The following is a 14,360-nucleotide window of genomic DNA, read 5'->3' as shown; positions in this document are numbered from 1 at the left end:
CCATCATTAAGTGGGATTAGTCAGCAGATGACAGTTTCTTTCCCCATGAGACTCCAGGGCACTGCACCAGTCAGAGCCTACCCCTTTTCCATGTCTCCACATTCTCCTTGTGATCCCCAGGAATGTGATGAGAATGCCAGGCCGATGCTTCCGGAGAGAGGAGTTCTCCTTTAGGATCCAGGAGATCGCTAGTACCGTTTTCAGAAAAGATTCCCGGCACAGAAGAAAAAGACAAACCCAGAAGCAACCAACCTTGTTTTATTGTTTTCCAGAATCCAGGCAAATATAGAAAACATGGAAAATACAACAGCTGCCATTCTAGGATGGCCAAAAGAACGCATTATTAAAAAAACAAAACACTCCCCCCACCCCCAACTCCATAAAAAATGTGAGAGACTCCTGTCTAAAGAGGCTGTGTGAATGATTCTGCCTTCTGGCCTTCAGAAGCAGGCACTGGGCTGGGCCTTGATATAGGGAGATTTTGAAATTCACGTTTTTCTCAAAATGCTTGCCATTGTTGGCCAATCACAATGATTCAAGGGCTGCAATCCCTTCAGGAAACCAAAGTACAAGGAGGTGATGTCCTACTCAGAGTGACTACCTTCTCGAGAGAAACCAGGAGTAAGACCCAATTTGAGTTTGATTCTAACAAAAAGGGATTCTAAACTAAAATGCCAAGCCCTGTGCCAGGCCCTCCCACAAGGCCACCTGCCTAAATTTGGAACCCCCGTTTCCCCCGGCCTGTCCTTTGTTCCTCATCCGAAGTCAGACTCCTCTTGCCATGACTTTGGATGGGGAATGAGCAGAAGGTGGTGAGACACTCTGAAGGGACAGTTCCACCCTGGCTCATCAAAGAATACAGCAAAGGAAGAGAAGTCTGGCTGGGATGGGAGCGGGAGGGCAGCCAGGGTCGGTGACCTCTGCCCAGGCAGGACAAACATGGAACGGAGTCATGCTGAAATGGTAACAGTCATTCTCCAAGCCCCCTGTATTGACCAGCATCTGTTAATGACTTCAAGAATCACATCTGCTGAATCCCAATGTTAAAAGCTCTTCTCTTTGGGCACTAGGGTGGGGCCTGCATCTGGACTTTGATGGCAGGCTGCAGAGGTCATCCAGGGCCCAAGGTTTGCATTCATTTGGGACCAAGACACTCAACAATCCCATTTCCCTTAATACCATCGAAGAAGAAGAAATTGTTGTGAGGAGGGTCCCTCTGAGACAGGGCCTGAGGGAGTTAGAAAAACAAGATCCACTTCAGCATTTAGAAGACTGAATCAGACACACACACACACACACACACACACACACACACACACACACACACAAAGAGGCACTCTCATGTGTCAGCTTTCCCTTCTGCATGGAAGAGGCCAGGGTCCTCTGCAGAGAAACTGGTCATCCCTTCCCTCGGTCTTCAACAAGGACTTCCTTAAAGGGCCCCAATCTGGATATTGTTAACCTGCATCACCCAAAGGTTGAAAATCTGTTTCACCTCAAAGGATACAATTGGGACCAGGGCATGGAGACGTATCTGGCAGGCTTCTAAGGGCGGGAAATGTGTGGAGTGTGCCATCTCTGGCAACATTCAAGTGGTGCTGGGAGACCATTTGTGTGAGGTGTTGGAGAGGACAGGTCATTCCTGAGGTCAAGGGTTAAGCTCGGTGACCTCTGAGGCTCCATGACTGAACTTAATACCAAATACACCATCCTGAGCCCATCTGTATCCTGTAGGCCAGTGATGGGCCAACTTTTTAAAGAGGGGTCCAAAGGAAAGGCAATGCTATTCTGTCAGTCTGTTTCTAAGGCAACTCTTTCGAAGTTTCATTGTATTGTATCCTACTCATTGTATTCATCAGATTAGGAATAATGTCGTGCTGGGGGGGAATAGAACATTTCAGAGGGCCATAGTTTGCCCATCACTGCTGTAGGCAATGGGCAGCACTCAAAGCTCTCAGTTGTGACTGTATGAAGGAACAGAGTCCAGGCACTAGTGAGTGAGAGCCTGGACTGGGGTGCAAGCAGGGACAACATCTTTGAAAAGGAGTAACAGACAACCTGGGGACTGCTCAGATGAAGGGCACAAGTGTGTGGAAGAAGGGAGTGGGAGGAGTCAAGAGCAAAGAACTGGAGAAAGGGGCCTGAAGGAATCCAGGAGACCAAGGCTCCCGTCTATGGCTCTGCCAACAAGCCCCTTTTGAGTCTCTCTGTGATCCCCATAGAGTGATGGCATGGCTTAGAACATCAATGAATTCTAGTTCAGCCTGATACTCTATGACTTCATGACCCCAAGGGAAACCTACCTAATCTCCTACAGCTCTGACTAGATCAAACTCCAAGGCCCAAGGCTATTTCCAGAGGCCTAGCTTCAGAGGGTCTGAGCCCTCAAGGACAGTCTCAGTAAATGCACTGGGTCTGACTGTGCTGGGGGGTGGGGCAGGCATGTTCCCCAAGACACCAGACTGAAGGGGCGAGAGGTAAAGAGGTCCTTTGCCTCAAAGATGAGGCAGGAAGAGATTCCAAACACACCCTGGGCCAAGAATGCAGAGTACTCTGGCCATCTGGAGTAAACAGAAACAAGATGCGACCCAACAGCTGTCCAGGCAGGCAGGAGGGGCCAGTGAAGAGATGAGCATCAGAGACCCCGTCACGTACAGTGGGGACAAGGGTACCACTTTGTGCAGAAAATGGAAAAACTGACCAAAGGGGCAGATTTCCAAAAATTGGCTTACGGGTCCCCCCTTTCTCAAAGAAGTACATGGAGGATGGCTATCGTCACCACCTGGCTCTGAAAGCCTTGGGTCAGCCCAGGCTACAGGGGGTCAGCAGTATGGCAAATGTGAGTGGGCCCTCCATCGTTCTCTCCAGAATGTGTTCTCCTCCCTCCTCTCTATCCCTCTCTATCTCTTTCTTTCTCCCTTGCCTATGATATCTTCAGAGTTTGGAGGGGACAATCCCCACATCCTGGCCAGATCCCAATGAAAGTAATGGTTGTGGTCTGGAGTGCCACATTTTATGGAGGCCAATGACAAGATGAAGGGTATGCCAGGAGGATGAAGCAACACAAAGTTTCAGGAAAGGGCAGGGGTGCAGAGAGCACAGATGTGAAGCAAAAATAAACCCCTTGGGTGAACACTGAATGAAGAAGTTCAAAAATATTAGAAAACTGAATTCAGGGCATTTAGGACTTACATGTATATAATATATATTATAAAGGACTATACAAATATTAGCCATTATTGGTGAATTTAGAATCCTGAATGCCCTGAAATTACATATGTGTGCATGTCATATGTTAACTAGTCATGTGCCAAGTGTTATTATCCCATTTTAGAGATGAGAAGATTAAAGATCTGAAACATTCAAATTCAAGTCTTCCTCCCATTCCAATACTATCTCCCCTGTAACACACAAACTCCCCTAATTTAGGTCTGGCATGTTCTCTTTTTAGGAGGTACACTTGAGCAAATTTTTCTTCTGAAAAAGAAATAAAGGAATGAATACATAAGGGCCCAAGAAAAAGGTCCCCATTTTGTGTCCCAAACCATTGTTTTTCTCTGACATACTCTCTTCATCAGCCAGAAATGACTGGTGAGGATACTGGTGTTGTGTAGATAAAGGCCAATGGCAGTTACTATTAAAACTGAAAGTTAGGGTGGAAATTAGGGATGATCCAAGGAAACATTCATTTATCTTCAAGAGAGATGACTCTAAAGTCCATTTGTTCACATTACCCATCTTCCACATGTTAATTACCTTTACAACTTCCTGTCCCAGTACCCCGCCAACAACTGCACAAACAGGGGCCATCTCGGAGAAGCAGTAGCTACAGGAGAGAAAACAGAGGGTGGTGAGTAAGAAAAGGGATGCCTGTTGGTTGACTCCTTAAAAAGCTCAGCTCTGGGGTCCCCTCAGCAGTGAACTAACACTTAATTGTGAAAAGCCGACCCGAGCAAGGGCTAAGCAGATTTGCTCAGGGAATACTTAAGAGTTGTGTTCTGGGATTTCTTTCGCAACTCACATTAAAAAAAAAACAAACAAACAAACAAACAACAACAAAAAAAAAACCCCAAGAATCTCCTTTCCTCCCTCTTTCCCTCCCCCTCAGCACTTCCTAAAAATAAGGGCCCCAGTCAGCCTCAGATGTGTTTAAATGCCCCAGTCACATTCTTGCAATTCTCTTCTCCACAGTCAGGAGTGGGTTCTATATGCTCCTCCTGGCTGAATGCCAGGGTAAAGGCTTGTGGCAACATGTAGGAAGGGTTTCCATGAGGGTTGAAATGAAGATACGACTGCAGGAAATTGTCCTAACTGCCTACACAAAAATGAGTCTCTGGGATCAGAAACTGCTAAGCTCACAGGAGTATGGGAAGCTCCAGGGCAAAGTGTCCCTTCCAACAATAGCCCTTACCAGGAAAAAGGTGATCAAGTTCTCAACAGTTTTTAAAGTCAGTGATGAAACCTTTTTAGCAAAGGTCAAATTCATGAACTCAAGGAAATGGGAGAAAAAAAATTTCTCTGCTCAAGTCGTCTAATGTTCACAGGTTCCAATGGGGAGACAAAGCAATGAGATGAGAGCTCCAAGGTGCAGGCCCTTCCTTGCCAGTTACTACCTTTGTTCAGATGGTCTCACATACCTGACAACCCACATTGTTAACTAAAAGGGCTTCCTACACAGAAAGATTGACAGTGTGCAAGATGACCAACAAAGTTATTTTAGCCAAAGGGAATGGGAGGTGGCATGAAAACAAAAGGGCAGCACACCTCACTACTGGGCATGGAAGAACAGTGGCTCCAGCCTATCCCACCAGTCACTGTTGATATCAAACCAGGCTATTCATTACCTCTAAAACACAACTTAATTACCTGAAAACATGATAAGGGCAGGCTTGGAACCCTTCAGCCTCCAGGCTGTGACTGATAATGGCGTGCGTGCGTGCGTGTGTGTATGTATGTGTGTGTGTGTGTGTGTGTGTGTGTACGCGCACACGTCATCCAGGGGACCCACAGTCCCAGCCCAGCCCCAAGGAGGGCTCTATAATGGCTGTGGTCTCTTTCAGCTGCCTCTCACAGAATCAACCCTCTGACTCCTTCCCCTGTCCCTACCTGCCCTTAACCTCCCTTAGGGAGAAAGAGGAGAAGAAAAAGAAGCAGATTCTTCCTGACAGCCATGTCTCATTGTCACCCAACGAGCCTTCTCCTTCGCCACTAAAGCTCAGGGTGGAAGGACATCCTTCTTGGTAACTAACTTCTTATGCTATTCCTCCCCCTCCCAGCCCCTTTGTGTAGCTCTGATGGGAACCAGGACCACTTCCACACCCCCAGCTCCTGCCCTTACTTTGGCTGTTCTTCCCTGTACCGGGGCTGACCAGGTCCAACTGCCTGTGGACAAATTAGACGGAATAATTCATCTCTTGGTATATGGCCTGATGCTGAGCTGCTTAAATACAGTGAGAGGCTGTGCCAGGAAAGGCAGAGAAGCTGTCAGAGGGCCATTCACAAAGCCTTCCCAACTTGGGAGCATTTAATAGAGCCACTTTCTTTTCTTTTTTTGGGAACCCCCCCTCCCCACCAGAACAAACTCTGATCTTTTATATTTATATTTTATACTTTATTTCCTCCTAGAATCCCCCTCTCACTGAAGACCATTTCCTTCCTCTCCAGGCTGTGATCCCAAGTAGTGATCTCTCATCGGGCATGGGCATGGACTCTGAGTATTTGAGAAATGCCTGGAGCACTGATGGGTCAGGTTTGTCCAGGTTGCAATCTATATTTAAGATCACAATGCCACCACAACTCTCTTCAGGGACATTTCTTGCCCCAAGGAGCCACTGGAGGACTCTTAACATAGGAAATAGGAAGTCATTCAACTCTTACTCAGTGATGGGTCCAGGCTGCACTGTCAGGTCCAGAGACCTGGATGGTGGCTATAGCCCTGCTGTGACTTAGGTGACTAACCTTGGAACAATCTCCTCTCTCCTTTGAGCCAACCTCTTCATCATAAAGCCAGAAGTCTTGCCCAAAAAACTGTTAAAGGCCCCTCTGGGGAACGATTTTTTTTGGTGAATTTCTTACAGCAACATGGTAGAGAAGACAGTGTCTTGTTGGGGAGACACATGCTCTCGTCTTGCCTCTGCCCCTATTTAGTGAATCTCTCTTCCCCTCATGGATATTTGTTTCTTTACCTGTGAAATGATGGGGAGAGGTAGTGGGGTTATTTTCTAAGGGCTCCTTTTGTTGTGTCTAAAACTTCTCCAATTTTTGTCATTCCCCACAAATTTCAACTTCTTCTAAGGCAGTAGTTCTGAAGGAATGAACGACCTTGAGGCCACTGCTGGTTCCCAGACTGCTGTGCAATGATAAGACATCCTGAAGTTTGGGGGAAGTGCTCAGAAAAGAAAGAAGGGTCCAGAGGGACTTCTGAACCACATGGATGGAGATGACCAAGTAAGGGAGACCACCCTCAGAAGAGGGGAAAGCATAAGCCAAGCTTATTCTCTATCTATTCTCTATCACCCCTATGCCTAGACACAGCCTTGACTAGTTAAATAGAAGCCAAGGAAGAAGGAAGAAGGATCAAAGCTTGTGGTCTCCAATCATTCTTTTGTCTGAATCAAAATTGGTCTATGGACCATGTTTCTCCAAAACCAAGAACCCCCAAGATAGGCAATCCCTTGCTTATCCACCAATGGGCCAGGGACCCCCACACCTTAGCTTGGGTTTTTTCCCCATGGTATAATCCCACACATCATACATCACTCAGCCCAAATAAAGTACAAATCTGGAATTAAATTCCTGTTTTACTTATCTTATAGGTATTTTAATCCACATACATATATTGTGTCAGTTCTCCTGATAGAGGGCAGGACCAGCTTCATCTCTTCAGCATGTAGCACAGTCCCTGGCACAGAGCTGCTTGATGACTGGTGGATATAGGCTTGGAATCAGGAGCCCTAAGTCTGAATCCTGAGTAATGGAGCTAATGGCAGGTCCCTTCCCTTCAACCACAAAATGCTACCTTCTCATTTCAGAGGAATGCTCGGAGGCAAGAGAGTTCTCAGGGCTAGAGGAGTTGGAGACCCACCTGACAAAGTCATCAGGAAGCAGATCAGGGTTCACGCCCAGGGACTCCAGCAGGTCATTTCGGATCTGAAGCAGCAACTCGGAATCCTCACCATAAGTATCTGACTGGGGATCCCGCCCTTTATCTGTTCGGAATTTCAGAAGCACTAAGAAAAAGCAAAACAAAAAGGATACACCTTAAGAAAACTTTTTAATGAAGAGTTTTGACTTGTTCACTCAAGAAATATTTTCTATGTGCCTGCTACTTGCACAAGACTTTACTGGGCACAGCAGAGAAACCAAGATGAAGGAGATATGGAATAACAGTGGTCTCTGTACAGTTCCTCAAACTAGACACTCCTTCTCCAGACTCCAAGAATTTTCACTGGCAGCCCCCCTTCCCTGTGTCTGAAATGTTGTCCATCCTGCCTCTCCACCCCAGTCACTCAGTCAAAAAAATATTTATTAAATGCTTACTACAGGTTTAGTTGGGGCAGCTAAGTAGTCAAAAGTAGATAAAACACTGAGCCTGGAGTCAGGAAGACCCAAGTACAAATCCAGCCTCAGACACTTACTAGCTGTATGACTGGGCAAGTCACACCCCTTGGGTTGCCTCAGTTTCCTCCTCTATTAAATGAGTTTGGAGAAGGAAATGGCAAACCATTCTGATATCTTTGCCAAGAAAACTCTGAAGTGGGATCACAGAGTGTCAGGTATGATAGAAATGACTCCACAAGAACATCAGCCAGGAACATGTTATTTCTATAGTGAAACAAAGAAAGGTGAAAGACAGAGCCAACCCTCCAGCAGCTCAAGCCTAGAGGGGAAGACACCATGCAAACAACTATGGGACAAAACACAGATGGGATAAACTATAGAGATTATCCAACACAGAAAAGGCAATAGAATTGCTTTCTTTAAGAGCCATCATTTTTGCTAGAAAACACTCTTAGTCCTCGAAGTGTCTTCTTCTACGCTCACCATTAGTTTGGTCTATATTTATCTTATATGCATGTGGGATTGTTGGTGGTAGTGTTGTTACCTTCTGTCTTAGTATCAATCCTACAGCAAGAGAGTGGTAAGGGCTAGGCAATGGGGTTAAGTGACTTGCTCAGGGTCACACAGCTAGGAAGTGTTTGAGGGCAGATTTCAACCTGGAGCTCCGGTTCCTAGGCTCTATCTTCTGAACCTCCCAGCTGCCCCTAAACTGTAAGCTTCTTGAAGGGTAGGAACTGTCTTGTCTTTCTGTCCCAACTGCTTAGCACAGCACCTGCCACATAGTGAGTGCTTAAAGAATGCTTCCTGACTTGTTATGAAGGCATGTAGTCACCCGGTCTTCAAGAGAAATGAGTACTCTCCAGGATGAGGAGCTTCTGAGGAAAGGGTAGCCTGTGCCCACTGTCCCCAGAAAACAATTTTCAGCATAGTGGCTGGTGTTTGAAAAGCTACTCTGGATCACATCTTGGTAGGGCAGCATGCTGTACCTGACGAGATAGCTGTCAACAGCTACTGTGGTGGGAAGAATGACCAATTGGCTATGGCTGAATGTCTGGGGCCAAGTCTCCTTTACTTTTATCAATGGCAGGTCAGAAAGTGTTATAAAATGAATTCTTATCTTCCCTTTGAATCAGAATATGAAAACTGTGTGTAATTTTTCTACTGCACCTCAAGAAATGGAGGTGAAAGGGTTTCATCAGAGCTCGAGGACAGAAAAAAGGAGGCATCATCACATGAGAAGGAACTAATAAGATTTCTTTGACACAAACTTTTATAATCCTACTCACCTAGTAAGGAGTATACTGAATCTTGGGGAAGTACAATATATAAACAATAAACATGCCCTATCTTCAAGGAACTTACACTGAGTGGAGGAAGAAGAGGCAATGCACCAAAAAAAGTTGAAAGGGGGTGTTCTAAGCCCCTGTTTCTGGGAGAAGCATCTGGCTTCCCTCTTAGATTTAGTGATAAATGAAACAGTCTACCGTGCACCCTAGAGGGTTCAGGGGAATAACCCAGGAGGGGAGGGAAACTCAGGAATGAAATTCAAAAGATATAAAGAAAAACAATTCTGTGGAAGAGGGAAAAAAGAGTTTTCCCCATAGTGACTACTGTGGGTACACAGGAAAACTCATTAATCCAGGCTAAAGATCTCTCAGAAGAAAGAGAAAGGATCAGGAATGGAGGATGAATACAAAAGCACGGCACAATCTTGTAAGCATAGTGTCTGGAATTCTAAAGCTCAGAATGAGCTGAGGCTGTTAAGGAAAATCAAGGACAAGGAAAAATATTTTTTCAAGATATGTAGGAAAAGAGTTAATCAAGGAATCAGAACACTGCCTGGGGTGGACTGAACAATGATAAATCACAACAAAGAGAAATCAGATCTGCTCGATTATTATTTTGCTTCTATTTTCTCCACCAAGGAGAAAATGAGGGGAAAAAATTGCTAACAAGGAACTGAAAGTGAATAAAGTACCTAGTGACCTTTTGTATTATAGTCACTCAGCCCAAATGAACTATATATTTTGGGGTATTAAAGAACCAGCAAGTGTGATCACTAACCCACATCAGAGATACCTGAAAAACCAATGTAAACATGAGAGGTCCCTGGGATGGAGAAGGGTCAGTAGGCTCAACTTAAAAGAAAAAAATAAAAATAAATTGACCAACTAGAGGGCAAGTGAATGTGACTTCTTTTCTGGTGAAAATTCTAGAATGGATTATTATAGATTGTTAGTAACCATCTGGCAAAGGAAGACACGATTGCAAATAGCCAGCACAGCTTCATCAGACCAGGATTAACCTGGTCTATCAGGTATACATAGTTCAGCATTTGATCTCTTAAAAGGTGGACAGATGTGGACTAGATAGTAATCCAATTAGATTCATTGAGACCTGGCTGAATGGCTAGACTACAAGAGTAGTTGTTACTAGGCTGTGCCCCAGGCCTTGGGTAGTTTAAGGGTTTTTTTTTTTTTTTTTTATCATAGACCTGGAGAAAGGCCAAGAGGCTTGCTTATCTAAAACTCTGAAGATGATACAAAGCAGGGACAGTCAGGACCCATAAAAATCAGGACAGGCTAAGGCATTAAGCTGAATCTGTTAAGATGAAATATAATTAAGGATAAATGCAAAGTTTTACCCTTGGGCTTCCTAAAAATCTACTCCCCAAGTCTAGAGGAGACACAATTATAATAGTAGCAGTTTGTCTGAAAAGCTGGAGGGTTTGGGGAAGTTGCAAGCCCCCTGAGATAGCAGTGAGAACCCTCTAAGGTCCCAACCTCCCTGGCTCACAACAACCTAAGAGCTGCTGTGATCCTAGACTGATGAAGAGGAGCAAGGGTAGAGATAGGGAGGTGATCATTAGCGTCATCTCCCTGGCCTCTTCCTTTGGTCAGACCAATGGGAGCTGGGTTTAGTTTGGGCACCAAGGAAAAAGGAGGATAATGACCTAGCATCCAGTGACCAGAGGAGGGTAATCAAGATGGCTGAGGGCCTGGAGTCCATAAGGTTTACAGCCAGAATGAAGAAATGAGAGTGTTTGTCTTTATAAAGACTCAGGAGAACCTGATAATGGCCTCAAATATTTGGAGAGCTTCCACCCAGAGAGGTGTGAGGATCCAAAGGGCCAAACCACAATGTACAGTATGACTTCGTTTTACTCGAATTCAGCACAATGAAATTCTGGCAATCGGAAAAAAAAATCCAGGTAGAAAAACATGTAAATTAAAAAATTTTAATTATGCACTAAATCTGAGCCACTTCTCCCAAGTGGCAGTTTGCCCAAAAATATTCATTCGCACTCTGAGAAACATTACTTTGAGTCCCATTACATTATTTTGTGCCAAATATTAGTTCCCCTGCACCAGCCTTTGTCCAAAGTCCTCACATGCTACAAGTTGTGTCCACATCAGAGCAGTGCTTCTCACTGTTTCATTAACACGATTTAGTTATTAATAATGGCCCTAGAGTTCAAGAGTAGTGATGCTGGCAGCCCTGATAAGCCTAAGAAAAGTCATCAAGTGCCTAGGTATGTTCATATACTTATCAGTAATGAGGCTTGCTCTTATGAGCAATTTTCAACTTATTCAAAGGGTCTTAGAATGCATTAGTCGAGTAAAACAAGGTCCTACTGTATATAATAAATTTTAAGAGAAGCAAATTTAGGCTGGAAGTCTGCCAAACTTCCTAAAAATTAAAGATATCCACAAGTGAAAAAAGCTGTTGTGGGAGGCAGGGAGTGCCTCTTTCCTCCTTGGAGGTCTTTGAAATCAGGACACTAGGCAACCACTTGTCAGGCATGTTAGAATAATACAATGCAGTATTTCATGTACAGCTTGGATCATATGGCCACTGAGGACCCTTCCAACTCTGAACTTCCGTGATTTCATGCCAGCACTTGGTACCGTTACCAGAAAGATGTTTAGGGCAGACTGGACCAGGACTATGACTTGCTGTGACTACAGCTCATTTTAATTAAAGTCTCTGGACTTACACACTTCTTGGCTTACTAAATTTTGGAACTTGTTAGCTTACAAAAAAAGAGGACTCTTCTCATCTGTATAGACTCTCCTCTCCTCACCCACGGATCATTCTTGGACCAGGTAACTCCTCCCAAGATACATGCCCCCAACAGTGCCTGGCAAAGGCATGGAGAGAACTCCTTTCCTCTGTCAGTCAATAAACATTTACCAAGTGTCTAGTATGTGGCAGGCATTGGTCTTTGTTGCAAATTTGGGCTTCTTCCTGTTAACAATGACCAGTATCAGCCATGGCTTCAATACTCCTACTAATTAGTTTAGGCTCAGATTCGACTGTAGAAACTTTTCACTCACCACTGGCTAGTGTACATGTTTACTTTTCCTTCCCTTCTCATAGCTATAACCAGTTAGCAAATCCCATCCATCCTCACCTTGTAGCATGTGCTCAGCTAATGCCCCAGTACAGGCCCTCCTTCCTATCACCACTATTAATGACTGCAGCAGCTTCCGATGGGCACTTCATATCAAGGCCAGAACCATCTCTCTCACACGTGCAGAGTTGGATATATTACCTCTATTCCAAAAACGTCACTAGTGTAAATCCTGTGCCCAGATTTGAGCAGCCTTCATAACCTGGCACTAATCTACTTTGTGGGCCTTTCCCAAACTCTAAGAAAGCTTGAGCTGGGTAACTCGGTGGTCCCTGACAAGACAATGTAGTCTTCCCTCCCTATGCTTAATTTCTCTTCCTGTGTGCCCACTTTACTCATCACTCATCACTTGTTTTTTTGCTATAACTAACCCATCTTTTACATTTCAACGCAGGTTGAAAGCTTGTCTTTCAGGAGACTTTCCCCGCTATTCCTGGTCAGTAAGAAGTTTCTCTTCTCAGGTCTATCATGGGGAACTTCCCTACCATGACTGTGAGTTCTTGGGAGGGACACAATCCTAGCCAAACGGTGACTCTCCCCCACACCAGCACCTAGAATGGTGCTTCCTTGGAAGTTCAGTGTATCAGCCTAACAATACATCTCAAGGCACCAAAATGAGTCATTTAGCCTCCTTGACCAAACTGAACTTGCAGAGGACAAACCTCTGCAAATACCACATCAGTGGCTCCTTGTTCAAAAGCCAGCTGTCATTTTCCTAGCAATGAATGAACAAACGTATCATCAAGACCTAAAAAGCTAGAAGGAATCACAGGCATGTTCAGGTCTAATCTATCATTCCACAGATGAGGAAACGGAGGCCCATGGGGGAAGTGATTTGCTCAAGGTCACACAGGTCTGTAGTGGCAAATCCCAAGTTCAGATCTGAGGAGATTCCAAATCCCATAGTCTTCCTATCATATACTCTGATGTCTATCCAGTTAACCTTGTCTCTTCTCCTCTCCCCCTAAACTTCCCACAGTACTCTCTCTTTCCCTTCACCTTATAAGCATTCAAGGCCATCTTATACTACAGGGAGAGAAGAGTTCTTGCATGTTCTATGGAGAATCTTTGTCCCATTTTATCTGCTGAAAACCTACTGACCTTACCTCTACTCTCTCTTTCTCTATTCCTATCTTGGACACAGAGATATCCCTTTCCCTTATAAGGATATCCCTACTACTTCTACCCTGATCCCAGGACCTTCCAGTTTCTCTGGAATTCTGATCCTATAATCAATCCAATTATCTCACAAATTCTGATTTCTCCCCTGGCTCATCCTCTCCTGTCTAAATGTAGATCTCTTCCATACTTAAAACAAACTCTCTAGCCAGCTGTTTGCATGCTTAAAATGCCTTCTCCCTCTCCTCAGTCCTATTTCTCCTTCAAAGATCAGCTCAAACACCACCTTTCTCCACGAGGCATTTCCTGATCTTCCCCATCTCCAGAGATTCCCTTGCACACACTCATGTACACACTGAATGTAAGCACAATGAGAGAAAGGATGGTTTAATCTTTGTGAATGATGCTCAAGTCATATAAAGGAAGAAGGGCTAGACATTACTATGATTACCCTAATTCACGCCATATACGGTGACAAAAGTCTCTTTTCCACCAAAGCTATCTTACAATGAAGGTATAGAGGAGAGGATCTCCTCAGGTCTGTTTTCATTCTATCTCACTTTTCCTCTTGATCAGCAGCAATTCCTATCAATCACTGTAGCGATGACTTTGTCACCAATAAATGACTGACTGCTTGGGTAGCAGGTAACCTCAGAGAGATCATTTAGAAACTGGTGACTGCTGTTCTTATGGCTGAAAGTCAAGGCCCAGGGTAAGGGGTAATGACTACCTTGAGTTCAGATGAGAAGAGAGCTACTGACACTGTGCAAATCCTTCCCATTCAGCAAAAAAATCCATTTACCCCCATAATTTGACTATTTGACCCCAGTCTCTCCCTTCCCTCCTCATCCATGACAAAGGGATATTCTCAAAGAGTGTGTGATTTCTCAGCTCTATAACCTCCAATCATTCTTATTACCTCTAGAAACAAATACACACTGTATGACATTTAAAGACCTTCACAGAAAAAAATAACAAAACAACTTGCCTCTTCAGAATCTTAATTTCTTCAAGAGCACTAATACTAATAACCAATATCTATATAGCACTTTAAGGTTTCAGTTGTGTGCAACTCTTCACAACCCTGTTTGGAGCTTTCTTGGCAGAGATGCCAGAGTGGTTTGCCATTTCCTCCTCCAGGGTATTTTACAGATGAGGAAACTGAGGTCAACAGGGTGAAGTGAATTGCCCAAGATCATCCAGTTAGTTAGTTTCTGAAAGAGAAGGGAGGGGAAAAGGAATACCTTTAGTGTAGAGAGGAAGAAGG

At 44.5% G+C, this 14,360-nt stretch overlaps 1 protein-coding gene across 2 annotated transcripts in view; it reads right to left on the bottom strand.

Moving 5' to 3' along the window:
• Window positions 1-240: 240 nt before the first annotated feature.
• The window catches only part of SAE1 (SUMO1 activating enzyme subunit 1), a 57,025-nt gene continuing 42,905 nt past the window's right edge, over window positions 241-14,360 (bottom strand). For both annotated transcript variants that reach the window (XM_044667335.1, XM_044667334.1), the window contains exons 8-10: window positions 7,085-7,229; window positions 3,757-3,826; window positions 241-1,228 (exon numbers count right to left, since the gene is read on the bottom strand). In XM_044667335.1, the coding sequence (XP_044523270.1) occupies window positions 1,136-1,228; window positions 3,757-3,826; window positions 7,085-7,229 (308 nt within the window). In that variant the 3' untranslated portion in view covers window positions 241-1,135. The remainder of the gene's footprint in view (window positions 1,229-3,756; window positions 3,827-7,084; window positions 7,230-14,360) is intronic.

The sequence above is a fragment of the Gracilinanus agilis genome, chromosome 3 (genome assembly GCF_016433145.1).
Source record: "Gracilinanus agilis isolate LMUSP501 chromosome 3, AgileGrace, whole genome shotgun sequence".
Classification (NCBI taxonomy): domain Eukaryota; kingdom Metazoa; phylum Chordata; class Mammalia; order Didelphimorphia; family Didelphidae; genus Gracilinanus; species Gracilinanus agilis.
Note: the sequence above shows the minus strand (reverse complement) of the source record. Positions and strands in the feature narration are given on the sequence as shown.